This window comes from Herpailurus yagouaroundi, unplaced genomic scaffold, assembly GCF_014898765.1.
Source record: "Herpailurus yagouaroundi ecotype Mexico unplaced genomic scaffold, PumYag 28, whole genome shotgun sequence".
Taxonomy (NCBI): domain Eukaryota; kingdom Metazoa; phylum Chordata; class Mammalia; order Carnivora; family Felidae; genus Herpailurus; species Herpailurus yagouaroundi.
The window spans coordinates 27,003,548-27,031,538 of NW_024412376.1; the positions used below are offsets into that span (position 1 = coordinate 27,003,548).

The 27,991-nt window shown below is 39.1% G+C and overlaps 2 protein-coding genes across 6 annotated transcripts; one reads left to right on the forward strand and one right to left on the reverse strand.

The window, feature by feature from the left end:
• Window positions 1–9,721, reverse strand: NPY5R (neuropeptide Y receptor Y5). Of its 2 annotated transcripts, none has more exons than XM_040471287.1 (2): window positions 7,321–9,721; window positions 1–1,658 (listed from the first exon to the last, which is right to left on the reverse strand). In XM_040471287.1, the coding sequence occupies exon 2, from the start codon at window positions 1,644–1,646 to the stop codon at window positions 306–308; it is 1,341 nt and encodes a 446-aa protein (XP_040327221.1). In that variant the 5' UTR covers window positions 1,647–1,658; window positions 7,321–9,721; the 3' UTR covers window positions 1–305. The 2 variants fall into 2 exon arrangements, with proteins under 2 accessions (XP_040327221.1, XP_040327213.1); XM_040471279.1 differs by having other exon boundaries at window positions 1–1,655; window positions 7,321–9,720.
• NPY1R (neuropeptide Y receptor Y1) lies at window positions 6,941–27,707 on the forward strand. Of its 4 annotated transcripts, XM_040471296.1 has the most exons (6): window positions 6,980–7,029; window positions 15,447–15,510; window positions 18,474–18,736; window positions 19,874–20,090; window positions 25,058–25,904; window positions 26,009–27,707. In XM_040471296.1, the coding sequence occupies exons 5-6, from the start codon at window positions 25,209–25,211 to the stop codon at window positions 26,459–26,461; spliced, it is 1,149 nt and encodes a 382-aa protein (XP_040327230.1). In that variant the 5' UTR covers window positions 6,980–7,029; window positions 15,447–15,510; window positions 18,474–18,736; window positions 19,874–20,090; window positions 25,058–25,208; the 3' UTR covers window positions 26,462–27,707. The 4 variants fall into 4 exon arrangements, with proteins under 4 accessions (XP_040327241.1, XP_040327230.1, XP_040327236.1 ...); XM_040471307.1 differs by lacking the exon at window positions 15,447–15,510 and having other exon boundaries at window positions 6,941–7,029; XM_040471302.1 differs by lacking the exon at window positions 6,980–7,029 and having other exon boundaries at window positions 14,586–15,510.
• Window positions 27,708–27,991: the final 284 nt, after the last annotated feature.

A 27,991-nucleotide genomic window follows, 5' to 3' on the forward strand; every position in this document is an offset into this window, starting at 1 on the left:
CCGCGAGATCATGGCCTGAGCCAAAGTCGGACACTCAACCGACTGAGCCACCCAGGTGCCCCATATTTAAAATGAAATTACAGAGTGTACTGACATTGACTTTATGTAACTAAATGAACTCATCATATTATATATAACACATGAAAATTATCTTCCATATATTATGAATTGACATTCAGATCCAGAACTCTTATACATAAATTGAATTTCATGTTACTAAAACGTGTTTACTATACATAAATGGTTATTGTGAATGTGTTTTAGACCATCCCAACATTTGTTCTTTCCTTCATAAACATTTGGGATTATGACATATGAAGACACTGTATAAGGGAAATTAAATCAGCTTTGATCCCATTATTAAGAAATCCATACAGAATAGGATTCAGACAACAAGACATCATGCCTAACAAATGACAGATGCAATACACCAACTTGAAATGCCTATTTGAAATAAGGTTATCATTAAAATCAGTTACCACATGGAAAAGGTGTAGTGGCATCCAGCTAACAGCAAACACCAATATCAATATGGTTAGTCTATAAAAAACACTTCGAGATCTCTTTTTTATCCTCATGATCGAACGGTTTACTCTCATTTCATGAACATCTGAGTTTTCTTCAGGTTTCATCTCAAAGCAGGTGGGGACTCCTGGTATGAACTTACTGGATGACGAGAGCTGACTTTTTACAGACCCAAAGTTTTCTGGAAGCATTCTTGAATGGTTCTCTTGAGAAGGTCTTGCTGGAGCAGGTAACACGCACGCTGTCTTCTTGCTGTATCTTCTTCTGTGTTTTCTGATGAATGAATAGCTCCATTTCTGGCTGCTGGAAAGTTTCCCCTGAGGCCCACTCTTTTTGAATGGATGAAGAGTTAAGTTGATCATCTCATTTTCTTCTAGTTTGCTTTCTTGGTTGGACAACCCACAGCTTATACTCCTGCAGACACTGGTATGACTTATGGTTAGACACACCAAGGGCAGAATATACTGAACTAGCAATAAAGAGATGGTAAAAGCAATTCTGTATGAATCGGATGGCCACGACTCAACGCATAAATACCTGCTGCTCAGCAACGTTGAGCCAAATGTTTCCTGAAGTTCCACCAGACTGTGAAACACTGGAAGAGGAGAACAAATCGCAAAACCTAGCGTCCAGACAGTAGCTATCAAGAAGTAGCCATGGTTTGCCGTTAAATTATTAGATATAGGATGTTTTATCATATGATACCTGACAATGGCAATTGATATTAAAATTAAAGTTGAGACCAGAACTGAAACACACTGAAGAAAAGGCATAATATGACACATGACTTTGCCAAACATCCACTGATCCAGCAAGACGGAGGTCAGTGTGAAAGGTGAGCAAAACAACACAACCAAGATATCAGAGAAGGCCAAATTTCCTATGAGGAAGTTTACTGTAGTCTTCTGGTTACGCTTTCTCATGAGTGCCATTAAAATAAGGAGATTCCCCATGAAACCAAGAAGACTTACAAATGTATAAAGTCCAATCAGAAAATACTGCAGGTCATCTACACTGCTTTTATAGTCATCCCATACTGGGAAATCAGAGCTCCGAGGGGCCCCAGTACTGTTCTCAGTGGCAAGTGTCTTGTTATAAAAGTCCTGGAGCTCTAAATCCATATCACAGTCCTGCTTGGAATAAAAAGACATTAGTTACCAACTTAAAAAAAAAGTTACGTGACCACTATAAATTAATACACTGAGAGGGAAACTAAATTTTACAATTTGCTCCTGTTACCTTACTAATCTCCCAAAAAAGTTTTGGGAGGTCTTGAACTGGTTCTAAGAGCACAGCAAATATCAGCCAATAACAATTACAGTAAATCTAAGCCTACCATCACTTCTGCGGTGTGTTAATGTGTTGTAAAATAGCAAACCTTGTTTTTTAAATTTATGTAGGTATGACGAAAGGGAAGGAAAAGGCAAATATATGTAAGAGTTTCAAGATACCTAATTTACAACAGCTCATTGCTATTATTTATCCTGTCACGGTGCCTACTCATGGTGTGGTCACATAATCTTACCTTAAACATCCCTTCATTTCCAACTTCAATCAAGGTCAAACTTAAAAGTCACCTATGCTAAAGTATTCCTTAGTCTACTCAACTGGATGTGATCTCCTCTTTGGAACCCCCATACTGCTCTGTTTATAGCTGTCTGATGCGAATGTCACAATTTGCTTTGCTATGCAATTAAAATGCATAGCGGCGTCCCTTATTTATTTATAAGCAATGGAAAAGCGGAAAATTGTCCTTTATTCACTGTGGCATCTACCACAATCCATGGCCCAATAACTTCACCATCGTGGGTGCTAAATAAATATTTATGGAAAAATGAAAAATTCAAACAAGTGTCTAGTATCTTAAATATTATCTTGTTCAAATTTAAGCTTCTCAAGTGTAGAAAGATCACCCCAGGACTTAGGTGTATATAGTAGGCACTTAATACGTGTTTATCAAGCTGTACTGTTGACTCCGTGTGCACAATACTGGATGGCAGTCATTCCATGATCAATTCTTAGTCCTTTAAGAGGTGCCAGATTATCATGAATTAGGATAGCCACTGGCCAGCAGTCTGCTAGTGTTTAAAAAAAAATTACCTGTTTACTTTTTAATTTAAAAAATCCATATGGCCAAAGGAAAATTTACATCTTAAAGTTAAATGTATAATACCAATATCATACCCCATAATAAGTTTTTTCATTTCAAACAAAATTAATAATGTAATATTATTAATAGCACAATGGTATTTCTTATTTATTGCTACATATTGGAGATTTGACAGTATTGCCTGATGAAACACAAACTGTCTATAATATATCAGTAAGAGGCAAAAGGGACCTCATGTCCTCTTTTTTAAATTTTTTTTATTTTTTAAGGTTATTCATTTTTCAGAGACATAGAGAGACAGGCCCAGGTCATGATCTCACAATTTGTGAGTTCAAGCCCCGCATCGGGCTCTGTGCTGACAGCTTGGAGCCTGGAGCCTGCTTAGGATTCTGTGTCTCCTCCCTCTCTCCCCCTGCCCCTCCCCAGCTCATGCTCACACTCTGTCTCTGTCAAAAATAAATTAACTTAAAAAAAAAAAAAGAAAACAAAAAAAGTTACTCACGTGGCCTACTGTATCATTTTATTCATCATATTATCAGATAATTGCCTCCCAATAACTACTCTGAATGGATTAGTGAGCTTCTAATCAAAGTAGCCTTGACTGGCCTTTTTGCCTAATTTCCTGGGTTCTGATAACCCCTGGTTTCATCTACCTTGTTTATAATCCTATTTGTACTTATAACGTGTACAGGTTGTTCCTGTGTATCCTGTTTATTCATTCCTCTTTTGACTCACTTTCTTGAAACAATCCTTTTTTGTTGTGGATCTGTGGTTACTGATTGCTTTTTCTACTACCAAGGTAAAGACAAAAGAGAAGTTGCATAGATGATTCTACAATGGCTTTGTGTTTTCTGGGGCATGTAACTGGAGGATGATGCTCCTTTAAAGTAAAATATTACTCTCCACAATTTTTTGAAGGAAGAGGAAATGCAACATAATTTGGGGTAATAGAAACAATGGGGTTTTGAGGCTTAACTTCAGATTGTCTCCAATGCAGTGGTCAGTCTTCTCCATTGGACTGTAATGGAGATAAAGGAAATGTCTTAATTCTTTTTATGATAGTAATGGTGCTTAAGAGAATTATGTTGTACATAGAGGATACTAAGTAAACACTTGCTATTAATCACTTAAGAAAATAGTTAATTTTCCCAACCTTGAAATAATAGAAATGAATCATTTGGGGAATATAGGAAAATTCAGGGTAGAGTGTGACTATATGTCTATGTATATATGTGTGTGTGTGTGTGTGTGTGTGTGTGTGTGTGTGTCTTTTTACATAGACATATATATGGGAACCACTGAAATTAGACAGGTTTTCAAATGGCCCTAAAATGAAATGAGGAGATACATCCATAGACACTTTAAAATTTTAAATGAGGCATCTTCAGTCATAAAGGCTATCACATAAGCAACATAAAACTAAAATAGCAAAAAATATTTATAACATGTTTTTATTTAAATGTAAAAGAAATACATCAGATTGCATCGTATCACCAAAATTTTTCTCTAACAATACATGTCCATAAAATCCTCAGTTCATTACATTATAAAAACCACTGCCTTATCAGTAAGCAGATGAAGGAAATGTCGTCCTAAGTATTCACTGGACACGGGAAACACTGAGGGCAACACTTCTTGCCTTCCTTAAAAAACTCTACTTTAAATACAATTTTAAAGGGTAGGCTCCTTTTATTAATGAATAGCTAAGATTAGTTGTTCCTTCCCTTATTCATTCAACTAGCATTTACTGAACAGCTGATGTGCTAGGTGCTCTGCTAGGCTCTGGCATAAAGGTAACAAATACAAGGTACTATGTGGTAATATTTCCAGGGGTTAATTCAAGGTTACACAACAAGTAATTAATTATAGACTGCTAGTGACTGAGATATAAAAGGCCCTAAATGGATTATGAATGAATGAATGACATTCTCCTGATTGCTAGTGATATACTTTTTTACTATGGTACAAACACACTGTTGCTGAAAATCATGGATGCTTACTTGTACCTACTGACAGATTGATAAATTATCATTTTTTCTTATGTTTTTTCCCTCTCCTAACATTCATTCATTTAACATTCATTTTATTTTAGTGTGACTGTGCTGCTGTTCCTTTAACACAAACCGATCCATCCCATCCAAACATAAAAATACACATGACACCTAACATGATGCTCTGCACTAAATGAGCATTTTGTGAATCTTTGCTCCAATGACTTCTCACAACAAGAAGAGATATTGCAAATGGGGGAGAAGAAAGGGGATGCAGAGCTATTTCTTTAAAAGTGCCCTCTTATAGGGCTCCCCCCCCCCCCCCGCAAGGGCAGGCGATCCAAAATGGACCAGACGTTGGCATGAAGATTATTTTGAGCTGAAAATAATCAAGACCCAAAAGACTCAGGAAGAAACTTTGACCTCCCCACCAACTGCCTAAAAAATTTTAGATAGGGGACCTGTACCCACAAAAGAGTTATTTATAGAGATTCCTTTTTACCTAAGAAACTTAACTGTATAACAGGGCAACCTTTGTTTTCCAAACATCTCCTACCTTCCTGCTAGTAGCTTTCCTCCCTTACCCCTCTCCTTAGCCTAGGATGACACATATGCCTCATTTTGCCTGTCTTCGGAATTTCCATGTCTGTGTAGATTCCCCATAGGTAGGAAACTAAATTTGATTTTCTCCTGTTAATCTGTCTCAGGGAAATTTAATTCTTAGTCCAACTAGAAGAACTTTGGACAAAGAAAAATTTCTTCCTCCCTGACAATAGCCAGGGGAGGTTTTAAACAGTAGGAAATAGTTGTCCAATAAGATTTGTCTTTTTTTTTTCTTTAATTGAAAAATCAAAGGTAGAGGAACTACTTTAAAATGAAAAAAAAAAAAAAAAACAAAAACAAAACCACAAAGGATTTCTTTTCTTAAACTTACCCCTTCACTTCCCTGAAAAGCACAATAAGCAAACATATAATGGAAACGTAAATCTGTTTAATAATGATCTGCTTTTCAACAAGTGTTATAATGAACACTGTACAATCCTATGCAACATACTTTACACATAATAAAAGTAATGCCCTATGTGTACTTTCCTTCATCTCAGAGTGCTAAGCAAATTATGAGATGTAACCAGAAAGAATGTTTGAAAAATGAAATATTATTTTAGAGGAAACTTGATGCTGACTGTGTGAAACCTTTGTTGTGCTTACTTATGAGCTTTTCTTCTTTCGTACCCAGTTTTCTCTCTCACCATCAGTTTCCACAGGGCTGTACATCCAACTTCAACCCTCACAGTAAAAAGTGGAAAAAAATAAAAGTTCTTCCTCAAAGTGTGGTGACTGTGAAAAAGTCTTTGAAGACTTAGTATAATTTTCTGATATTGTAATTTTCTTATAAAAATCGATCTATATCTGACACCAAGACAAATTAAATCTTCCCAATAGACTGTAAGTATGTGAGGTAGATAGCTCTTAAAAAGAATAATAGGGGAAACTCAGAGGATTCTAAAAGACAGCTTATATATTTAAATAAGTTTCCTTTGTTAAGATAATTTCCTGTCTTATGAAAATGCACATCTTTTCACAGAGGATGCCAACCACACACAAAAGAATAAAATACATGAATTTTTTTTCCTCTAGCAATGATAGAATATCAACTATCGCCGATTTTGCTATCATCCTGGAACAATGGCGAGATTCCATGTTCTCCAATATTCCCATGATTTATTTTTAAAGCTAGAATCTGGCAAAATTTGAGTTGGAAAGATAAATACAGCTCTGCTCAGCTGACAAACACGCAGGCACGCGCCACCCTCCCTTCTCAAGTCTAACAGCAGAGTTTCTCTTCCCTTGAGAAATCTGAAATTTTAAATTGCATTCGGACTCAAAATTCTGCTGAAAGCCTCACGCTATTCCATGATCTGTGGCCAAGTCTTTTGACTCTGATCCAACACAATGGTTCAGTTTCTTTAAAAGATAAACTAAAGGTCTGTGAACTTGGGGATAAAAATTCCCTGTTTGTGGAATTCGAGGTGTATGGATGTCTGGTATTGCTCGCATTTGTCATTTGAGGCCACCTTGCAAACAGGAGCGCAAATCCAGGCGCGCGGCTGCCTCCGGGTCTGCGGCCAGCTGCGGGACTGCGCGGCAGGTGGAACTGCCCGTGTGGAGCCCGGTGGACTGCGCCCCGGGACCTCGCCAGAGCCCGGCTAGGGCTGTGCACTAGCCGAGCACCCCGCGGGCTGCCGTTCCCCTGCCTTGGACGCCAGCCGGGCTGCACCCGGGGCTCTCACCCAGGGGGAGCGCTAGGTCCCCACGCACCCCCCTCCCGCCTCCTCCTGACCAAGCTCCAGCTCGGATTCCGGACACTCCTCCTGGGTTCGGCCAGCGCCAGCTCCACCCCGGGTGAGTACTTGCCCCGCACTAAAGAATTCCGCTTGGTCCCTTCCTTGCTCTCCTTTCAAGCCCAACAGTTGACTGTTCGGCCACCCCCAAATCCCCACTTTTCCACCGCGCTGCCTTGGGCTTCCCCACCCTCCGTCTCGGGAGATCCCAAAACACCCGGGGACCGCGGACAGGGGTGCGGCTCCCGGGCCCGGAGCGGACTAGCCGCGCGAGCCAGAAACGGCCTCGGCCCCTCCCTGCAGGCCCACCCCCGCGTGGAAGGGAGCGGCGGGGAGAGGCTGAACCCCGTACCTCGGGGCTCCCGGGCCGGTGCTGGTGCCTCGGTTCCCGGGAACGCGGTCGCTCCTGCGCCCGAGCGAGCGGCGGCTGCAGGGGGAGGACCTGAAGGTGGCGGTGGGAAAGTGGTGGGGGTAGGGAGGAAGGAGCGGGGAGCAGCGGGGGTTTTAGAGGCGCCTCGGGAACACGTGACTGCTCCCGGGACCCCAGAGACCCTGCTCCAGGGCGCCTGCTCCGCGCCAGCTTCTCCCCAAGCCCGGGGTCGGGGCATCCCAGCCCCTACCTTGCTGTTTGGGGCCCCAGGGGGAAGCTGCACGCCCCCGGCAGGGTACCCCGTCACCCTGGCCTCTGGTTGCTGGCCGAGGCCAAGTTTACTTGACGAGCTGGAGGATTTTTGCCGGTTGTGTCCCCAGCCTGGTGAAGTGAACTCGGAGTCTTGAGCTGATGTGGGAGTGCAGGGGTACCTCTCAGAGCTTAGGTTCCCTGAGAAAAAGCTTCAAGGCCCAGGTTTTCTCTTTGTTCGGAAAAAATGAAAACCAAAACCAAAACAGAACGCTGCTCTTTCTCCCACCCTCTTGGAGTGAGCAAGGGAGAAGTCTAGGTGGAGAGGCTGATCTGGAGGGGCAGGGGACACAAAGGGGTCAGCAATTTGATCCATCGCGGAGAACAGGAAAAAGGATTTACTCCCACTGCTAAGGAGAGGTAGTTGTGGGAGTGGGCAATCGGCGTGGAGCGCAGGAGTGAGGGTGAAATGGGATCCACGTTTCCCAGGGCTTTTCAGTAACATAAAGAAGACTCGGGAATAAAGAATTGTCATAGGTTTTTTCTCTTAAAAAACAAAACAAAACAAACAAAAAAACCCACAACTCATTAACCAAAAAACACCACAAAACTTAGCCCTCTGTTTCTCCTCAATGTGATTCCCATCCTTAGTGTTTCCCAATCTGTGGTGCAGGTTGGCCTTATTTTTGTCAGTCATTAGTTGGCAGGTATTTTAGGCTTCTCTGCCCGGTGTGCGTGTGCGTGTGCATGTGTGTGTGCGTGTGCGTGTGCGTGTAAGAGGCAGGGAGTGACGAGAGAGAGGGATGGAAAGACACGCTGGAGAAGGAGATTGGAGGTAGAGATCCCTATGTTTTTGACCATGGCCTTGCAGGAGGAAGATTGTATTTGTTGTATATTTCAAAACTGAAAATGATTATGTGACAATCATAGCATCAAGTGCTTGGTGTTTGGTGCAATCCAATGGGACAGACATTCTGTAAACTGGAGAGGACCATGTCTCTTGGGAGCAAGGCGATTTGTAAATGTAATTTCTGGGGGCAGCAAACCCTAGTGGTTTCCCTAGAAGTCTACCAAAATTCTTGTGCCTCTTCTCTGCTGAATTTTAACATATGACACCCAAGGGATCTATACATTGTCATTGTGTCAGCTAGAAAGGCATCCAAGAGCTTTTAAATACCTCAGACAAATCCAGTTCCTATTTCATTCTTTTCTGTTTTATTTCTAGAATGCTAGTACATTCTCCCCAAATGCTTGACAGAATAGTCAGTCTGAGCAGGCCCATTGGATCCTGCAGTCGGTGAGCTGAGGGATGGTAATGTCAACAAGGGGGGACTGGTGAGAAAACAAAGTTTGGTTCTTAGACTTTCTTAACATCTGCATGGTTACTGCACTACACATTGCCACATAAATGTCTATGCTTCCATCTGTTGCACGGTTATAATACATACCTACTTCAAATATGCATTGTCTTTAAAACAACTTCTAAATGAACTCCATTGTGACTATCTTCTAAAATATTAGTCTATGGTGCAAGCTTTTGTATGTTAAAAATACAAGATGGATTTTATTGTTTTCTTTTCCACTAATTTGTTTTTTTTTTATAATATCAACCCTTAGGTTGAAGTAATTGTTATTATTAGAGTATTAAAAATAAAAGGCAACATGTGATTGAGATGGAGATTTTGATTAACCCACCATTCCTTTCCCACTGCACGCACAAACATGTAAGCCTCAAAAAGGGAGTCAGAATCTCTTCTTTAAATACACATTCAACATACATGGAATAAACAAATTATTAAGAATCTTTTTTTTTTCTAAGATACTGTCAAGTTGAAATTCCAACAGTATGCTACATAAAGAGGAAGATATGAAGATCAGTGTGCTTTTATCTTCAAATTTCCCAGGAGGGATTCAAAACTAATCATCATCACTCTTTGTAGACCATAATAAGTAATTTTGTTCCTATTTTATGGAGTCAATTGAAGCAGGTAAAGTACTACCTCTGGGAACACAGATAGTAATGTCCACTTCTGCTCTATATATTTTTGCTACTCACTATTTATAAAATACTCATTTGGGAAATTAAGTTGGATTTTATGCGTGCTACGAAATTAAACTGGGTGTTTTCCAGTTCTCATGGTTCTTCATCAGTTATGAAAAAAAGCATATCTCTAAAGGTGAAAGTTAAAATCACTCGGACTCCTAAGACAAATTATTGAATAATAAAACACTCTCCAAACAATGCTTGGAGTGACATTTCTCTGAGGAACATGTCTGTTGTTTTTGTCAAAGTTATTGCTGTATTTTAATAACAGGGACCATTTGTGAAGGATGAATACTAAAGTGCTTTAACATAATCTCAAATGATATGTAATGTTGATATATAGGAATATATAGGAATAGTGGTGACAAAGTAGAAAAATAGTGTTACTTTATGTGATGCATTTTTTTTCTGTGAAGATTTTTGTTACATTCATGAAGAATGTTACATTCATAAAGAACATTTCTTTTGCCACTGTTTCTATCATGGTAAATTTAAATCCTTAATTCCTAAAAGATGTGGGAAGGGCCATTTCTGGGTATTATCAAAAATGTTTTTGTGATGCTGACTGATGCATTGATTTCTTTGGAATTGTAATAGTTTGTCATATAATCAATATTTAGGACTTAAAACAAGAAACTAACATAATTGTGAAATACAGGCAATTGTTTTAAGGAACGAAAACAAAAAAAATATTAACCCAAAATTTTGAGTGCATAGAGCCATTTTCCCATATAATTCGATGATAATTTTGAGGTCCTAAGGGGGCACTATAAACACATAATTGCCTTCTTCTGACAAGCACTGTGCTACTTAAGCAACACTTTATCTTTCCTTTTGATTTTCTAACGATTAAACCATTAAGCATAAAATACTGACTGATTTCCAAAAAAGATGTATGGTTCTTTTTTTAAAATAAATTTGCCATGTTAAAAATACATAAACACATATATGTGATACACATATATATAGTTATACAATCACAAATCACAAATCACAAATGTATTTGTATAATGGACACAACCAGAACACCTGGATTTCATCCAGGTTTTATTCCAAATTACTGGCCGGGCTTTAGACGAAACACTTGACCTTTTTAGTCTTCACTTTCTTTGTAAAATGAAATGCTTTGACTAGTAGATATGGAATCCCCTTTGAGCTCTGACTACCTATGACTTTATGCCATTAAGAGGTATGCATTATAGACATATGTGTAGAAAAAGACACTTTTTGGATCTTCAGAAAAATTTTATGGTCATAGAAATTGTTTCTCTCCTCTCCATATTAGAAAAAAAGAAGAAGAAAATACTGTTGATAGTTTTCCATTATACTGTCACATTCTCTTCCCTGCAGCTATAATAACTATATAATGATACTTGATACATTCTTATTAAAAAATGTGGATGTCTTACATATGAACAAATGATTCTTTTTTTTTTTTTCTTGGAGAGAGAGAGAGACAGACAGAGTGTGAATGGGGGAGGAGCAGCGAGAGAGAGAGGGAGACAGAATCGGAAGCAGGCTCCAGCCTCTGAGCTGTCAGCACAGAGCCCGACCCAGGGTTCGAACCCGTGAACTGTGAGATCATGACCTGAGCGGAAGTCAGGCACTTAGCCAACTGAGCCACCTAGGTGCCCCAACAAATGATTCTTTATCTAATTATATCATTTTAAAAATTTCAGCACAAGATACAGAAAAGAAGAAGAAGACATAATATTTCTATCATATAAATCCATATATAGGCCATATATTCTTCCCTTCTGTAAATCAAAACAAAAAGTGGTGGTGTTGATAAGCTCCCCCCAATATTGCTTTTTAATATAAATTTCCATTTCTTAGCTAAATTTTCATGGTTAGTATTTTAAATCATACTTACAAGTTTAAATATAGCTTTACTATATTTAAATGGAAATGAAAGAGAAATGGTTTGTTTGTTTTTGATATGTTGGTTTGTTTTGAATAGTCTTTAAAAAGAATGTTTAGAGAAGTGCTCAAAGCAAAAGCCCAGAATCAAAAGTTGATTAAATGGCGGTTAAATGATATGCTCTTCAAAAATGTATCTGTTGCCATATTCTTACTCTTATCACGCTCACAGGTACTTCAGCTTTTAAAAGTATATTATTCAGCAAGTAGAAAAAGTTATGAGACATTTTCATTACATATTACATGCATTTTTAAAGGCAGTAGGATTCATTTTTCAAGCTTACACTTAATGGGGAAAGCAGAATCAATACATAAAAAAATAAAGAATATGAGAAGAATCAAGACAAGTATACAGTAAGATATATATGTATAAAATATATAATATTTACAGATATGTAAAGTATATGTATACATGTAATATGTGTATGTATAAAAATAGCAGTAATCCACCATAACTAAAATGCCCAAGACATTTTTAAATGTTTGAGATGAACAAATGGGTTTGGTTTGTGATGTTCATAGTTTGCGTTATCCTACTTTATTCCTTGTTCTTCAGCCCTTCAGGAGAACTTTTGTCAGTATCTTATGATACACCAGATAGAATTCTGGGCTGTGCGTTTAAGGGGATGAAAAGAGTAGCCACTACCTTCCAGAAATGTGTGCAAATAAATAATTAATTACATATAGCGTACTAAATTCTGTGTTAGAAATAAACTTAGAGTCCTGCCGGAATATAAATAAGACACATTCAGCGTATGGGGGCATTTGGGGAAATTGAGAGATATAAAAGAGGGCTTCATAGTAGACGAGATCCTTGAACTGAAGCTTGAGGAGGAATTGATGAAAGTTAAAGCTCCAAATGGCAGGGATGGGCAAGTAAGAAGTGGGGAAACAGCGTCAAGGTGAGAGAGGGTGTTCCAGTTGGAGAAATACAAATAGTTCAGTATGCCTGAGTGTGTGGGAAGTGGTGGAGGATGATACTGAAAATATTGGTTAAAAGGACATGGCACTTGAAGGGTTCAGAGAGCAACTAGACTATTTAAGCTGGGGAGGGATATTACTGGAGGGCTGTGAAAGCCACTGAGGCAGAGAGACCATTTTGCAGACAAAGAAGTAGAGCTTGATGGATATGAAAGAACACATCTGAGACATGTTTAGGGGGTAAAATCAATGGGAATGTGTGAGCAACTGAATTTGAGGGTGTGAGAGAGAAACACGGGACAATTCTTAGATTCTGGTTTGAGGGATAGAGATGATGACAATGACTGAGATCCCATCTACTGACTGAGAAGAGAATTTGCCAATGAAGCCTGAGAGAGATCTGTCCTCTAGAGAGAGATTTAGGGTTATGAGTATACAAGCATGTAATTGATGGCAAAGAATATGATTATGCATTAAGGGTTTAAAAAAAGGAGAAGATTAAGAATGAGATGATAAATGTGGGGATGTCTGGTCAATCAAGGAAGAGACAGGACCACAAAAGGCAGTAACACACAAGCCTTTTCGGGGGGTGGTCTTGGACAGAGTTGCATGATGGGAAGTCTCTCCCAGCAACAGTGCCTCCAGAGATAACAGCTCATCCAGGGGTGCTACATCCAGAAGAGAGAGAGGACAGGGGACTCTTGGGGAGAATGGGAAAATAGAGAGTGGGCTTACTTATCTAGGTGACATCCCTCAGTGGCCAAGTGGGAAGACTTGGTTCAGAAAGCTCCAAAGGGCAGCAACAATTTGGTATCTGTCATGGCGATGGGATTTGTTTCATCTCTGGTTTACACATGATGGGTTCAACTTCTCAGAGTATGAAAAGTAGATGGATTCTAACTGGTTAAAAATATACATATTAAAATTAATTTAAAGCAATTAGATGTGTGAGAATTTGAGTTTGGTGCTGTCTGGCTTTGGGCTAATCGTCATAGCCTGCTGTGAAGAAGAAAACGATATGGGGGCCACTTTAAGCTAATACACATGTGCCATCTTGGGCCGATTTATATAGTAGGGTCCTGGGAAGGAAAACAGCTAAAGAAGTAGAGAGAGACAGCAGATCCTGGGAGAGGAGACTGAGGAGCATCCAGGAAGGGATGAGTAAAGCCTGCAGTGTGGAGTTCATGAAGTCAAAGGAAAAGAAGATTCCAAGAGCATAGGATGGTGTAAAGAGTCAAATGCAACATAAAGAATAAATATAATAAAGTCTGAATTGTGTCCACGGGCTTTGGTCATTGCTGTTATGGGCAGAGGTGGGTAGGTGGGCCATATTTGAGGAGCAAATGAGAGGACAGTAAATGTTTTTTTATTTTGGGAGAAGTTACCAGAAAGAGAAGCAACTACAAAAGCAATGACATGGGTGAGGGAGTTACAATGAAAGAGTGAGCAATTTTATTTTTGTTTTCATTTTAGTATTGAGCCAAGAAAACGGAGTTGTTGAATAAACAGGTGTTATACTTATATTATTGTGTAACAAACCTCCCAAATTTAGTGGAATAAGACAACAACTCACTCATGGAATTTATTCTCATGGATTGAGTGGGAGAGCACAATGGTGGTGGCTTGTCGCTGTCACTTGGTGTTTCCGGTGTCAGCTGGGAAAACTCAGTGGGCTAGGCTGACTCAAAGCCTGGGGGCTGAAACAGCTGGGAGAGAGGATTCACTGCTGAAATGAGGGATATGGAATTTGGGGAGTAAATATGCTATCATTTTTACTTAATTCAGAAGGAAGGAGGAGTCTATTGAAAATGGGATATGAGGTAGGAGACTAGGGGAGAAATGTGACAATTTGAAATATCTTCTAAAAGGAGAGACATTGGAAGTCACTCAAGCCCAAGAATTTTTGGGTGATATTTAAGGTTCAACGAAAGTTTTGAGTGTGTAGTTTCAATAATCTATGCAATTGCATTATTTTCACCTATATGCTATGCTAGTAGAGAGTGGTAGCCAAGCAATTTCCTGGGTTCAGAAGAGTCCGATTATACCCCAGCCCATCTTTAGATATTTTTCCTCTTTGTAGATTTATATGTATCTGGAGAAAGAAAAGCAACAGCTAGACTTTAAACAAAGGAATGAAGAAGGGATACTTACCTAAGCAAAGAGTTGTGAAAAGGTCTAATGTTAAGCCTGAGATTTGGGGAGTGGGGCAAGATGAACTGTCAGACATACTTGTCATAGACGATACAAGTTTCAGAGGTGGTGTTCACACTTGCCCTTCTCACTAGCTATTCCTACTCCATGTCTTTGAGAGGAGATATGAAGTGAATAGTGATAAAAATCAAAACAAATGATAGTAACAATGGCAAGCTCTGTTCATTATACCATGTAATAAATACATAATGTGACACTTTTGTAAAATAACATTATACTTTTGTTGAATGTCTGAAGGATGTCTGATGAGGTGAGATCTACAGTAAAATGTTTGGATATTTACTAAATAATTTTAAGAGTCTAGTCCTCTATAGTCTTATTCTGACAGATTTAAAAAAGATACTCTCAATCTGTGGGCTATGTGACTGAATGAGAACTTTCTTGAAGTGCATTCCCATTTCTAATCAAGAACAAATCCATAAATATTACTTAGTTCCTCTACACAAGGAATATATTGAATTGTTTGCCTACATACCTGTATAGTAACATTTTAAAGAAAATTTTCACTCCTTTCTGCTAGTTAAGTCCCCAAAACAATTAATAATTCTTAATTAGTTAATCCAATGAATCCAATTGAATTAAGTGATTGTATTGACTATTTGATTGTACTAACCAATTTAGTCAAAACTCTTTACCCCCTATATTTCATTGGTTTTAAGATGAGGACTTTATTAAAAAAATATTTTAGTACTCTCACTTTGAGATTCTTTTATAATCGATTGTGTGTCATTGCTTTACTTGAAGCATTTTCTCTCTTTCTCAGTGGTCCATAAAATAATGCTGCAATCTATATTCTGTGACATCATCGATTCACATAAATGCAATAGGTAAGTTACAGAAAGAAGGAAAAACTGACACCTAATTAATGCATAGACTATGAACTGATTCACCAGCATGGTTCATATTAAGTTTTACCCCAGTGGAATTTTCTCCTTACAATATCATCTACGTTCTAGTTTTCCTATGTAGTGTTAATGCCTATCAAGATTTAGCTGAGCGATAATTTATGACAATTTTCCTGTATCAAGGCCTAATAGCATTTTAGAAACTTTAATTAACTCTTGGAGCAGAAATTCATCAAGAGACCAATAAAGTAGTTACAATGGATAAATTCCAGCAGCAGGTAGAGTGATACACTTTTATCTAGGCAGTCATTGAATCATGCAATTTAAAGGGCCAGACCATTTTCTGGATGATAAAACTAAGGTCTACAGAGATTTAATGAGGAAAGCCTATTCTTCTGTTTAAATGACAGAACAAAAGACTTGCCCAAGAGAACATGAGAACAGGTCATTAATTTAATTCTCCTAGTCATGGTTTATAGGTCAGAATGCTATGAAATTTCAGAAGGCAATACACAAAATGGAAAACTCTCTCCCTAGCGAAGAGGTTTTATCTAGTTTGAATTCCAAATAAGAAAGTATAAAACTGGCTGTTCATTTAAGAGTAGAAAAAGAATTTCTTTATTTCACACATATCTTCTCTTTAATACATCTTTTGAGGAATTCACATTACTCTTTAACACATGTGTTCTGAGGAACTCAGATTATGTGATTTGAAACCTTCCATAAGAGTACATTATATAAGAGGATCTTATGTTGCATTAGGTTATCATACTATCCTGAATTTTTTTATTTTACACTTTTTAAAATTTTATTTTATTTTACATTTTACACTTTGAAAAAGTACTTAGTAAATGATACTCCTGGAGAATTATACAATTTGCTGCTGTTGGTGAGCATTTCAAAACTTGTTTTTGCATTACAGAATTTGACATAGAAAAGTCTTTGAGACCAATGAACTTTCAAAGAATGGTATTTAGGGGCGCCTGGGTGGCGCAGTCGGTTAAGCGTCCGACTTCAGCCAGGTCACGATCTCGCGGTCCGTGAGTTCGAGCCCCGCGTCGGGCTCTCGGCTGACGGCTCGGAGCCTGGAGCCTGTTTCCGATTCTGTGTCTCCCTCTCTCTCTGCCCCTCCCCCGTTCATGCTCTGTCTCTCTCTGTCCCAAAAATAAATAAACGTTGAAAAAAAAATTAAAAAAAAAAACAAAAAAAAAACAAAGAATGGTATTTAATATTAATATTTCAAGAATGCAGCTTTATGAATTTGCCTTATGGGGGACACTTTATGGCAATTCAGTTAGAAAGGTAAAATACAATGGCCATGTTTATTTGGGGCATTCTTGCAGACATGACTTTCTTAGCATTGTTGGGAAATACAGAAAGGAAAGTGTCTAATGAGTCCAGATTGTATTTTCAGCTCCAAAATATTTGCTGACATGGCACAAATGTTTACATGAAAATGTATTCTTCATGGAGAATTAAATTATGACATTTGTAATTCTTGGAGCAGAATAAAAATAGCCAGTTTGATGATCAAAACCTTGGGGCAAACTTGCTTCTCAGAATGTGACTTGAGGGAATAGAGTAGACAGGTGATTAGAAACCTAGAGTTATTACTCTTTAAAAGAATTTAAATTCCTAAATTATGCCTTATGTTTTCATCCTTAGTTCAAACAAAGAAAAGAATAAAAGAAAATATACTTGCCATTTTACTCTGTTTAACCAGTAGTAGGATTTTGTAAAATGTATGTTCCCATCTACTATTGTAGTTTATTTATTACATGACCACGATATTTTAAATCTTGATCATAATCCCTTTTCAACTATATAAAAATATGTCTAATGACAAATATTTTAGAAAGATTTCCTGGAAAAAAAAAAACAGATGTTTACCACACTATACAAATAAATGAGCTATGACTTATACTGAACTTTAAATACTGTTTATTTTGCCAGAGAAAGAAAACATATTTTAACAGTGTAAAGTTTAGGTCATTCCCTTTGTCTTGGAATTTTTTTTTTTTTTTGGTTTGAAGACAGAATGCAATCATAGTTGTTATGTAACAAAACGTTTATGCATATCCTAAGCAGTGTCCTGTATCTTTATTAGGAGCACTTTTTATTTTTTTGGCAGCTTGATTTGGAAGAAGTTTTATTCATCCTCACCAGTAAATAATGTGTGTGTGTGAGTGTGAGTGAAATACACAACTTTGGTTTTTCAAAGTGGAATACAACTATGTACAACATCTGAGATCAGTGTTATCAGTAGTGATCCTGAATCACCGGGCACCATGATGGCTTTGCTACCGTCAATGTACTCTGTGTACATTCCATTCTTTTCTTCCTAACGTTCAGTACAAGGGTAGATTAAGCACCGAGGAAATGGCATTGACTTTTTGACCACCAGGGAAATGTTCCGTTCAGCGTGCTCCCCTAAAAAAAGCAGCTAGGCACTGGGAACAAAACTAACTGCATTTTCTCAGTGGAAAGAAAGAAGGACAAAGGCCAGGCTAGCTCATCCGAGATTTGCTACTTTTGCTTTTGAAGGTCTTCTCTTTGTTCGCTTTTAAAATGGGGGCAAAAGAAACCAAAAAACAAAAAACTTTTCGGTACTGGTGTGAGAAATATACAAAGGTCACCAAAAAAAGCAAGGAACATATTAGTAACATTGTTGCGGTGAATTTCACATTTCCTCTTCTCCTAAATAACACCCCCTTTCAGTCTTGACTTGGGCTGACGCTCCAGCTTTTCAGCCGAGTAGAAGTTCGGCCACAAGATGGCACTGACCTGCAAACAAAGGAAAACAGTGGCTCTGACTTTCTAAAGCCCTGTGACATTGTCTTGCTTTCCTGGGAGTCCAGGACTGTGGGGATGAGTGCTTACTTTCCTTTGCACCGTGCGTCTGTGTTTAACAACGTGTGGATATGTTTAATTTCTCTTCATTCCAGAATTCCTAGGCAACGCACCCCCGAAGTGTATACCCAGGCTGAGGTGTTTGTGGGGGGAGCAGCAGGCGCTACTCGCGGGGCGCCGTCACGTGATCCGGGGATAAGGTGGAGTTCGGCTTTAAGGGGGCGTCTCTTCCTATCTTCATCAATCTTTAGGATTTGAGCAGGAGAAATACCAGCGGATCTTTTCTCCCGGCTCTATCCCTTCCATTACCATTCTTCCTGCTTTAATAAACGGGCGAAAACGACGAATCCAACAGAGGGTAAGTTTCAAGTTTACACCTTGTTAAGGACTTTTGAGGGGGTGGAGGATGAAAGACGAAGGAAAAAAAACCTGCCGAGTGCCCGGAATTGACTCTGGGAAACTGAGGTGGGGCATGGAGTCAGCTTTTCAGTTGGGCTCCCGGTGCAGGTAGGTCGCAAGGTGCTGCAGATGATCGGACAACTCCAAGAGCCCTGCCCATGGGTGGGGGCCGACGTTCGTAACCGGGAGTTGGCGGCATTCGTGCACCCTGCTCCGCGAGGATTTCCGGACGGGGATCTGAGTTCTTGCCTCTTCGGGTTCTCGTAAGGCTGTCTTCCCCTGACCTCGCTCATCTTCCACGGTTTTTTGGAGCTGGCTGCGCTAGAGGCTGCGCTGGAGTTTGAGCGGAGGGAACCGGTGGCTGGGATTGTCTGAGGAAGGGTGGGTTTGGCGAGTGACCACTAGCCACTTTGGTCCCCGTCCCACCGCACGTGTCCCGCGGGGGGCCCGCGGACCCCAGCTCAGGCGCGGCGCCCCCGGACACTTGTGGGTTCCCTGTGTCTGGGCTGGAATGGAGCCCCGCTCCGTCGGTGCTGGGCCCTTCCAGTCTGTCGCTGCGCCCCGGTAGACACACTGAGCTCTAGCCTTTTATTTCTGAGTTTCAGTCATCCAACTCTTCAGCTCCTTTTGGAACAGCGATGATGGAACTCGGCAGGGTTAAGAGATTGGGCATGGACTGGAGGTAGAGGTGGCTTCAGAGTGTTCAGTTGGTCTCTCCAGGTAGACAGGCGAATGTCTTAAGAACTGAAGTTGGTCCAGAGAGAACTGGCTGTGCTTCTTTTATTTCTGGTTGGTGTGGATGCTTTGTTTGCCAGTCTCATCACGGGTGGAGAGACCTTGATAGATGGCTGGCAAATGGAGGAGGGGGCCGGAAGTTTAAGAATGAGGAAAATCGGGGGCAATTCACCTAATTACACTGTATGAAAAAAGGTGGGCACGTAAACGTGGCAGCAGGAATTTTGATTTAACCAGCCCATTTCATTCTTTGGCAACTGCTGGAGCACAGGAAAAAGTTAGGGGAGGGCAAAGAGGGAGTGTGTTTTGACATCTCTTTTCTTTCTTCTCTTTTTTTCTTTCTTTCTTTTTTTTTTTCCAGATCGTTCAGATTTGCCATGCTTACCTGGGTCCTACGAAAAAAGCATATCTCACTAGGTGGCCCCCAGGCAGGGGGAAATGGAAAGCTTGCTTGTCACTACCTGGATAGAGAAACAGTATCTGTCAGTCCCAAGACTCTAGAATGCTTTCCTGGTAAAGAGAGCAGAAAGCTGTCCAGCCCAGTACCCCACCTATGACTAAAGACTAAGTGCTTTTCGGTGGGTGACTACTGCATTATTAGTCTCTTTCCTTATGGTTTTAAGGCAGCTGTCTGTTGAACCAGCCCTCCTGGGAGAGGAAGGAACGGAGAATTATGTAACTCATGTAGATAAACTAGCAGTAACTTTGGGAGGCTCTATGTAATAAGGCTGACATTTCTTTTCCAAAACACATAAGGTGAACAGCCAGTTGTGAGTATACAAAAAAATTTATCTGCTGCAGGTTATGACCAGAAACCTTGTATTTTCAGGTAGTAACAGCACTAAGAACAGCAAGCAGTGAAAGACCAGCATTCCAATTGGAAAGGATAAGGAAATTTCCCTTTGGAAGGGGGCCAGTTTTCCATCTGATGATGTAGGTAGTATTTCTATTTTGTCTCTAATTGCTCATGACCGCTATATTGAGATTTAACAACCTTTAATTTTTGCAGTGTCTTTAGTTGCATATCTTATTTTAAATATCAGAATAGTGAATGTCATTATTTTTCTTTTGCAAAGATTATGTGAATGCTTTCTCTCTGAGTAGTATTTGCTGACAACCGTTCTTTCTTGAAATTATACTAAGGTAGGTCGAAAATACACATTTTATCCAGTGCAGAAGGGTTTTACCAAACTGGAATGACTACCCAACATGCACTTAGAAAAGGAGGCTTTGCAAACACTTAAAAAATAGTTTGCATTTTGTGTATAGTTAAATTAGCATCTACTTAATAGAAAGACTGCTATTCCTCACAGAGCATGTCCATCAAATAATTCCAGAGGGTTCAGAGTTGAATTTCAGTATATTCACTTAAAACCATCTGCAGGAAGTGGCCTCTGTAGGCTGTAGTTGTAATGATTTGAAAACTTTTACATTAATTCCAGTATGTATGGAATTTTGTCAAAATAAGTCAATGGATTTAAATTTTCAATTTTTCTTCCTTTGCACTGTAAACACCTCAGTCTGGGCCTCCACTAGGTCTAATCTGGATTATTGTATTAGCCTCTTAATGAATCTCCCTACTTCTCTTTCCTGTCTTAAATCTGTTGAAAGCAGCAGCTACAGTAATAATGTAAAACAAGTCCTGTAACTTCACACCTTTGCCAAAGACTCCACTGGTTCCTCATTTTTCTCAGAGAAGAAGTCAGACTGTCCCATGAAATAAGGCCTTACATAATCTGTTCCTCTTCTGCTTACCCTTCCTAATTATTTTCCTACTAGTCTCTCTCTTACTTATCCTACTTATCATTGGTGTTTAATACACCAGGTAAACTCTGGCCTCAGGATTTTGCCTTTGTTCTTTCCACATGGGATACAGTCGCTGACATATCAACATGGCTTCCCCACTCGCCACTTTCAGGTCTTAGCTCATATGCCACCTTTTGAGGCAAACTGAGGCCTTCCCTACCACCCAGTAATGAAGTACAGGTCCCGACAACCCCAGAACCCCTTCCTTGCTTTATTTTTCTGCGTGAATGCTTATCATCTGGCATACTATCCCTTTTACCAGTTTATTTTTTCTTGGCTTTCTTTGCCCACGAGACTGGAAACTCACTCCATGAGGTCACTGTTGTCTCCACTAAAACAATGCCTGATACAAAATAAGTATTCAAGAGGTGTCTGTGTGGCTCAGTTGATTAAGCATCCCACTTCGGCTCAGGTCATGATCTCACCGTTGGTGAGTTTGAGCCCTTTGTGGGTCTCTGTGCTGAGGGCTCAGAGTCTGGAGCCTGCTTCAGATGCTGTGTCTCCCTCTTTCGCTGCCCCTCTCCCACTCATGCCCTTGCTCTCTCAAAACTAAATAAACATTAAAAACAAAAACAAAATGTGTTCAATAAACATTTATTGGATTAATGAATTTTTTTCAGAAACAATTCCTTTTTTAACACACAGTGGAACATTTTCCCCTATATACGTGACCTAATAAAATGATTATTATAATTCGCATCCATCTTGCTTGTAAAAGGACTATGACAGAATTGAGTTTCTGGTGTTAGGATTAATTCACCCAAGAACCTGCTATTTCAGCCACGCACCTACTATGTCAGTCAACACAGTTTTTTATTCTAAATCTAACATTTGCAAAGTCCTACAAGGTATATACACTGCCTATCTAAAAGAGGTTATGTCATAATTGGGAGGAGCCAGTTAAGGATTCAAGGACACTAAATGATGCTTTCAGAGATGAGTAGAGTTTGGATTGGTGGTGAGACAGAACAGCCGGAAAGAGCAATGGCAGAGACAATGATGAACGTGGAGGCTGAAACAGGCTGGGGGGCACCTGGTGGGCTGTGAGGACCTGGAAAAGAGCACTCACAATGGGGCTGTTGGAACAAGGAGGGAGGCAAAATGTAGAGGTCGTCAAGTGTCAGGCTGAGGGATGTACTCACATGTGTCTTAGTCCAGGATTCTGGTGGTGTTTAGTGAGAGGGAGCCAAGAGAGGTCATAGGATAAAGAGGATACAACTTTTCTATCATGCGAGTTTCACTTTAAATAATGAAGAGAAACTCACAGTCATGTTGACTATCACGATAGCAAACTGAATATGAAGTACGCAAAATTTTCTTGCATTCTTCAGTGAGGAATTTTCAAAGAAATGTTAGATTATTGGGGCGCCTGGGTGGCTCAGTCGGTGAAGCGTCCAACTTCAGCTCAGGTCATGATCTTACGGTTCCTAGGTTTGAGCGCCGTGTCGGGCTGTGTGCTGACAGCTCAGAGCCTGGAGCCTGCTTCAGATTCTGTGTCCCCCCTCTCTCTCTGCCCTTCACCTGCTAGTGATCTGTCTCTCTATCAAAAATAAATAATGAATATTAAAAAAATGATAAATTCTCCAAAAAAAAAAAAAAAGAAATGTTAGATTATTCTCCAATGTTTGTTCTCAGACACTAAGAGACAGAGGTTATTCTCTCTGCCTTTGGTATTCTTGAGAGAAAAATAGTAATTACTGCATTAAGTTTGTTTATTTTTTATTTATTTATTTTTAATTTTTTTGATGTTTTTTTAATTTGGGGGGGGTGGGAGGCGCAGAGGGAGACACACAGAACCTGAAGCAGGCTCCAGGCTCTGAGCTGTTAGCACAGACTCCTATGCAGGGCTTGAATCCACAAATTGCAAAATCATGGCCTGAGCCAAAGTCAGACACTTAACCAGCTGAGCCACCCAGGCACCGCATTTACTGCATTAAGTTTAAGAGTCATTATTTACTGGTTGTTGCACAGAGGAGGGGAGAGCCATGCTTCTAAAAACATTTACACTTGAAATCATTCCTCGTCTTAATAGTTTCATTCTCTCTAAATGTTGGAAATCTTTATTTTTATTCAGTTTTATAAAGCCAAATTGTGGTTTTATAATAAAAAACACCTCATGTTCTAGAAAGCAGAAACACTCAAAAAAAGGTTCATTAGAGGTGTCACTTAAAAGGCAAATGTTTCATTAAATCTTACCTCCTTGAAATGGAAGTAAATCTGCATGATTTTCTTTATTCTCACATAAAAAAGAAACAAATGCAATTCCCTTTCTTAACACAAGCACAATGGCCTGTTAATTAACATAAGAAATCCCTAATCTCCTATATGTATTTAACAATCTAGAGGAAATCAGATTTTTTTTTTTAAAGGATCTTTTAACTTTAAAAAAACACCATTGTCTGTAATTTGTCCTGTTGGTGAGAAAAGAGTCTTTGCATCACAAAATGCTGTGAAAGATCAAAATTACCACTAAAATGTAGACCCCTGCATTGTGTGGGTATACAGTCTAGCGGGGAGGGAGGATATTTACATGTATAAAACCTTAGAAATCCTTTGAAATCTTCTGACATTAATAAAATCATAGAATCTTAAAAGTTAGAAGGAACTTCAGCGTTATCCAGTTGAATCTCCTTCCTACACAATGCAAGAGCTCCCCAAAAGTCTTTTGTGTAGTAGCTACAGACTTGTGTATGGAGCGCTCCATAGTTCTGCAGGCAGTTGATTTCATTTGATTAATAAACTTCTGTTCACATCATAGTGATGTAAAATTTGTTTTGTTTTTAATACACACTAATAGGGGCGCCTGGGTGGCGCAGTCGGTTAAGCGTCCGACTTCAGCCAGGTCACGATCTCGCGGTCCGTGAGTTTGAGCCCCGCATCAGGCTCTGGGCTGATGGCTTGGAGCCTGGAGCCTGTTTCCGATTCTCCCTCTCTCTCTGCCCCTCCCCCATTCATGCTCTGTCTCTCTCTGTCCCAAAAATAAATAAATGTTGAAAAAAAAAATACACACTAATATACTTCCCTTGGTCCTGTTTCTAGCTTATATAGTCAGACATAATATTCTAAGCCCAGTTTCCTAACATGCATGCTACCCATTCAGATATGAGAAGACGTCTATACCATGCCTATTATTTTCTGGATTAGACATCTCTCTTCCACAGTCCTTCATATGACAAAGTTCTCATGTTGCACTGTATTGGTCAACTCCTTTGGAATATACTTGTGCCAAATAATGTCTGCCTTAAAGAGCAGTTCAGTGTATGGTGGAGCTATTAGTACAACTTAGTGAATTATCTCATTTCTCTAACATAAGAGGAAGAATTAGGGAGATGTGGTTTTTTTGCTGTTTTTCTTTGTTTCATATCTTATGTTTTAACCCATACATTAAATTTTTTGTTACATGCTCATTTTTTACAATATTTAGGAATCTGTTGACAGTGGTTTATATAAGACTTTGGGCCTGAGATTTACACACACCTTACTGATTTACAGACTACTGTATTTTGCTGAGTCAAAATGTAGTAATGTAGTCAATTGTTAGCCTAATTAAAAATATTAGAAGAGGTTTTCTTCAAAATGTTGGCAGTGTTTCTGCTATTTTTAAAAAAAAGGTGTTTATAGAGATTACATTTTGTTTCTTTATTTCAGTGTTTTCACTTAAAACAGCACTGTGAGTCAGAATTCATTTTGACTGCCTTCGGTGAAATTAGTAATGTCATTGGTCATTTTCTCTTTACAGATTGTTCAGTTCAGGGGAATGAAGAATTCAGAATAATTTTCATAAATGGATTCCAATATGAAGAATAAGAATAAGCTGAATATTTGATCTGCTTTGAAGAAACATATTTTGCATTTGTCTAGAATAATCTATAACAACCAAACCAATCAAAATGAATTCAACATTAATGTCCCAGGTTGAAAATCATTCAATCCTATGTAATTTTTCAGAGAATTCCCAGTTTTTGGCTTTTGAAAGTGACGATTGCCATCTGCCCTTGGCCATGATATTTACATTAGCTCTTGCTTATGGAGCTGTAATAATTCTTGGAGTCTCTGGAAACCTGGCGTTGATCATAATCATCTTGAAACAAAAGGAGATGAGAAATGTTACCAATATCCTGATAGTGAACCTTTCCTTCTCAGACTTGCTTGTTGCCATCATGTGTCTCCCCTTCACATTTGTCTACACATTAATGGACCACTGGGTTTTTGGTGAGGCAATGTGCAAATTGAATCCTTTTGTGCAATGTGTTTCAATCACTGTGTCCATTTTCTCTCTGGTTCTCATCGCCGTGGAGCGACATCAGCTGATAATCAACCCAAGAGGGTGGAGACCAAATAACAGACATGCTTACGTAGGTATTGCCATCATTTGGGTCCTTGCTGTGGTTTCTTCTCTACCTTTTCTCATCTATCAAGTACTGACCGATGAACCGTTCCAGAACGTGACACTTGATGCGTTCAAGGACAAGTACGTGTGCTTTGATAAATTTCCATCGGACTCTCATAGGTTGTCTTACACAACTCTCCTCTTGATGCTGCAGTATTTTGGCCCACTCTGTTTTATATTTATTTGCTACTTCAAGGTAAGAAAACTTCCCCCTGCCATTTCCATTTTAACCTTCTTTCCACAGAATTCCACATTAACTTGGTGGTTCTATTTGAACGTTTTTTTTCTCTCTCTCTGTAGATATATATACGCTTAAAAAGGAGAAACAATATGATGGACAAGATGAGAGACAATAAGTACAGGTCCAGTGAAACCAAAAGAATCAACATCATGCTGTTGTCCATTGTGGTAGCATTTGCCGTCTGCTGGCTGCCTCTTACCATCTTTAACACTGTGTTTGATTGGAATCATCAGATCATTGCTACGTGCAACCATAATCTACTATTCTTGCTCTGCCATCTCACAGCAATGATATCCACTTGTGTCAACCCCATATTTTATGGATTTCTCAACAAAAATTTCCAGAGAGACTTACAGTTCTTCTTTAACTTTTGTGATTTCCGGTCCCGGGATGATGACTATGAGACAATAGCCATGTCTACCATGCACACAGATGTTTCTAAGACTTCTTTGAAACAAGCAAGCCCAGTCGCATTTAAGAAAATCAACAATGATGATAACGAAAAAATCTGAAACTGCTCTAGCATATGGCCCCAGATGACTCCTGTTTAAAAACAAGCACAACCCACAACAATACTTTTATTTCCCCAAGGAGTGAGGTTGTAATCATTTAAGAAAGACCACGATTTGTTTGTCTTGCTTTTTACCGCTTTAATTGTAACTGTCATAATTAAATTCGGACAAAATGTATGGACTTTGGAATTTTCTGACATTAGTTTGACCAGACATCCTTGAAGTGCTTTTTGTAAACGTATGCATATAATACAAAGACTTTTATATTTGACTTGTTGGAATAAAATTGCTTTAAAGGACTACTACTGACTGACTTTAGAAGCACGGTATCTGATACGCATTAGATTGGGCTATCCTTATTTGATTAGGTTACACGGTCAATAGATTGGGCAATCCTGATGTAATGATAGACATTTCAGTCTGTTACAGAGGTGACAGCAAAAGCAGCATTCGAGATGTGGAGCTGAGTCTCTGTCTTACATACCTACAGTCTGAAGTCATTGAAGAGTGATTTGCATTTTTTTTTAAATTTAAGACAGGATTTAATTTGCTCCTGATTTATCACTTAAGATAAAAATGCATAAAAATACTTCTCAGCTGTGAATATCATGGGGAATTGGGCCACCCACAAGAATTAAGTGGGAAAGCAGTTCTCTAACTTCAAAACTATTTTGGTACCTGACAACCAAAGGGTTTCAGAGCAATTAATTTAACAAGCAAACTAGTAGTGCAGCAAATAGTTGAATTATATTCATCTGAATTGTTGGTCAAGAGGCTTTCCATTCTTCACAAACTGTTCAGTGTTTGTCCAGTTTTCTAGCCTAAATACATTTGTGGCTTAAAGGTATTTCCAACTTTCGATATGTAAAAACACAGTGTATTTTCCATACATCAGTGCCTATATAGTAACTCATTTTTAACTTTTTCAATGTCTGTTTTTCAAAGGAGGACACCAAAGTGTAATGTTAAAAGAATGTCCACCCTGGCTGGCAGGGATAAATACCTGAAAACTGAGAACACTTCATATAGCCCATTTTAACTTGTATAAACTGTGTGCCTTGTGTAGTTTTGTAAATAATGTACTGTCTAGAGTACTAAGTGGTTGTGTTATATTAATATACTTAATTTCATGCATCCTGTATTCATGATTGAGCCTCAGAGTCATTTGGAGAGAAGATATTTTAAAGAACAAGATACAACTTCAGTGTATTATAAACGTATTAAATGTGTTTGATTTTAGAAGGCAGACATTGTCTTTATTAAAATTGTTTTTGCTTTTTTTGAGTAGTCTCTTTTGTGTCTCTCTTCAAGCTTAAATTTTTTTTTTTTTTTTGACTCATGGTTTCCCTCTCATGATGTTCCCACAACATCCTATTTCTGCTTACTAATGAAACATTTCTACCCCGTGGTATAACCAATGATGTCCCAGTCTCCTTCCTCTGCTTCTTGAAGCTTCTTGGAGGCAGGAGCTATTTTACATGACTGCCCCCAGTGCATTTAACACAGTGCCATGTACTTAGAAGTTTTTCA

Excerpts from the sequence above, each read along its gene's own strand:
- NPY5R (XM_040471287.1), bottom strand. The coding sequence starts at position 1,646 with ATGGATTTAGAGCTCCAGGACTTTTATAACAAGACACTTGCCACTGAG.
- NPY1R (XM_040471307.1), top strand. The coding sequence starts at position 25,209 with ATGAATTCAACATTAATGTCCCAGGTTGAAAATCATTCAATCCTATGT. Across the intron at positions 25,905-26,008 it reads TATTTATTTGCTACTTCAAG|ATATATATACGCTTAAAAAG; the intron begins GTAAGAAAACTT and ends CTCTCTCTGTAG.